At 41.5% G+C, this 1,847-nt stretch overlaps 1 protein-coding gene across 1 annotated transcript in view; it reads right to left on the minus strand.

Moving 5' to 3' along the window:
- Window positions 1-1,847, minus strand: part of LOC119593005 (E3 ubiquitin-protein ligase XIAP-like) — a gene marked incomplete in the record, with an annotated part of 20,959 nt that overhangs the window by 1,848 nt on the left and 17,264 nt on the right. The window contains 3 exon segments of the mRNA XM_037941895.1: window positions 1-376; window positions 597-1,500; window positions 1,654-1,799. Of these exon segments, the coding sequence (XP_037797823.1) occupies window positions 183-376; window positions 597-1,500; window positions 1,654-1,799 (1,244 nt within the window).

Genomic DNA, 1,847 nt, shown 5'->3' on the forward strand with positions numbered 1-1,847 from the left:
TTATTCTCCCAATCATATGGAAGGAACTTAAAAGTTGCTTTAAAAAAGAATTGCCGTAAAACTCAGTATGAAAATATGAAAAATCAATACAAACCCATTTCTGAATACAATGTGCACATGTTTTATACATGCTATAATTACAAAAGCAGATACACACTATGTTTATTCCCTATTTTCACACTTCAGGAGACAATAGGTTTGATGGTGAATTTGATGTCTTTCCTACAGATGGGACACTGAGTAAGAGCGACTGCACAAGAAGCACAAGTAACCATATGTGCACAGGGTAGGAACACGACGTCCATCTCAGCATCCATGCAGACTTTGCACATGCGAATGTCACGGATTCTTTCAAGCTCATCTGCCAGTTCCTTAGCTGTAAAAGAAAAGTAAACAAATGTTACTGTCTATTATCTTATTTTTCCTCTTACAGTATTTAGCTGCCTGACTACAGCTGTGAGAAAACATATAAGAATAAAGCCTTATTAATGAAATTTCATTCCCCAAGATTAGTTTTATAAAACATACTGTTAGACCCTGTAAGTTGAAAAATATCAGGGTTGAATTAACAATTTAAAAGTAATATATACACTTACTAGACTGTGGTGAAGTAACTGCTCCAGATTGATGTTTCACACCAGACGTTGATGCTTGCTCCAACACTGCAGAACCCTCGCCTTCACCGACAACTTTAAGGTCTGACTGGCCCAGAGAAGGAGGACCTGAACTTGGTGGTTTTAAGGCTTCCTCTGCCATACTCATTATCTCATCAGCCTGCATGATCACTCGTTCCATGGGATGGACATCTGCACCTCTTTCATCGACTTCCATTGCCTCGTCATCTCCTTGGCTTTGCTGGGGTGAAGTGGAGCTTGTGTTCTGTGCTGTTGCTGAACTTTCTTGTGAACTTTCTTGTTGTCCTGATACAGGTGTTGTGGTATCTGTACTTCTAGGTGGACTTGGTAGTGTGGGTAAATGTTCTGTGTTGGTAGATGTGGATGGGGTTGGAAGAGTGGGTAAAGTTCCAGTGATATCCTCAGAGGCTGAAGAAGTGGATGGCTCTGAGGCAGCTGATGCTTGTGCACCAGAAGTGGATGGAGAACTGGAACCAGCTACTTCACTATTTTGTGCAGTCTCACTCCTAGAATGGATTGACTGAATCTTGGCAACCTGGCTTTCTGTTGCTTCACTCTCAATAGGGTCAGCCTGTAGTGTCTGTCTTGTTTCTTCTTCCATTTTCTGAAGGACAGCCTCAATACAGGGCTCCATGCTGAAAAATGGCATACCAGCCTTTTGAACCTGGTCTTTTAGAGCAGCCCTTACTATGTGTGTTGGGAATCCCATGCCCAATACTCCTCGTATGATATCTAAATCCATCAAAGGATCTAAATCTTTGTCAGAGACTGTGCGACCTCCTGGTGTGGCACTTGCCGATACTGTGCTAGTACTTGGCTTTGCTGCGGGGGCTTTGCGGATGTATGGTGGTTTCTCACGTCGAACCTGAAGATGGAAAAGTGTTATATATGCTAAAAGAATAATTTGGGGGACTAATCTTCTCAATGTAAACAGAAAATGATATTCAATGAAAGGTGAATTTTTTTTTAATGACCATAAATCAAGTAGCCTATTTTAAACATTTGCAAACATACGTACTTTGTCAATAAAGTCCTGTCCTTTCTTCAAGAGAACATAGCTACACTCAGGGTACCAGCGAGCATGCTCATTCCAAGGTATGTCATCTTTCTCCCAGTTACGAAGACCATTCCCACAGTGGAAGCAACGGACATGGTCACTCAAGCCTGTGAGGGAATCAGGTGTCAACTAAATATTGCTTTACCTCTACTTTC

Source organism: Penaeus monodon, chromosome 31, assembly GCF_015228065.2.
Source record: "Penaeus monodon isolate SGIC_2016 chromosome 31, NSTDA_Pmon_1, whole genome shotgun sequence".
NCBI lineage: Eukaryota > Metazoa > Arthropoda > Malacostraca > Decapoda > Penaeidae > Penaeus > Penaeus monodon.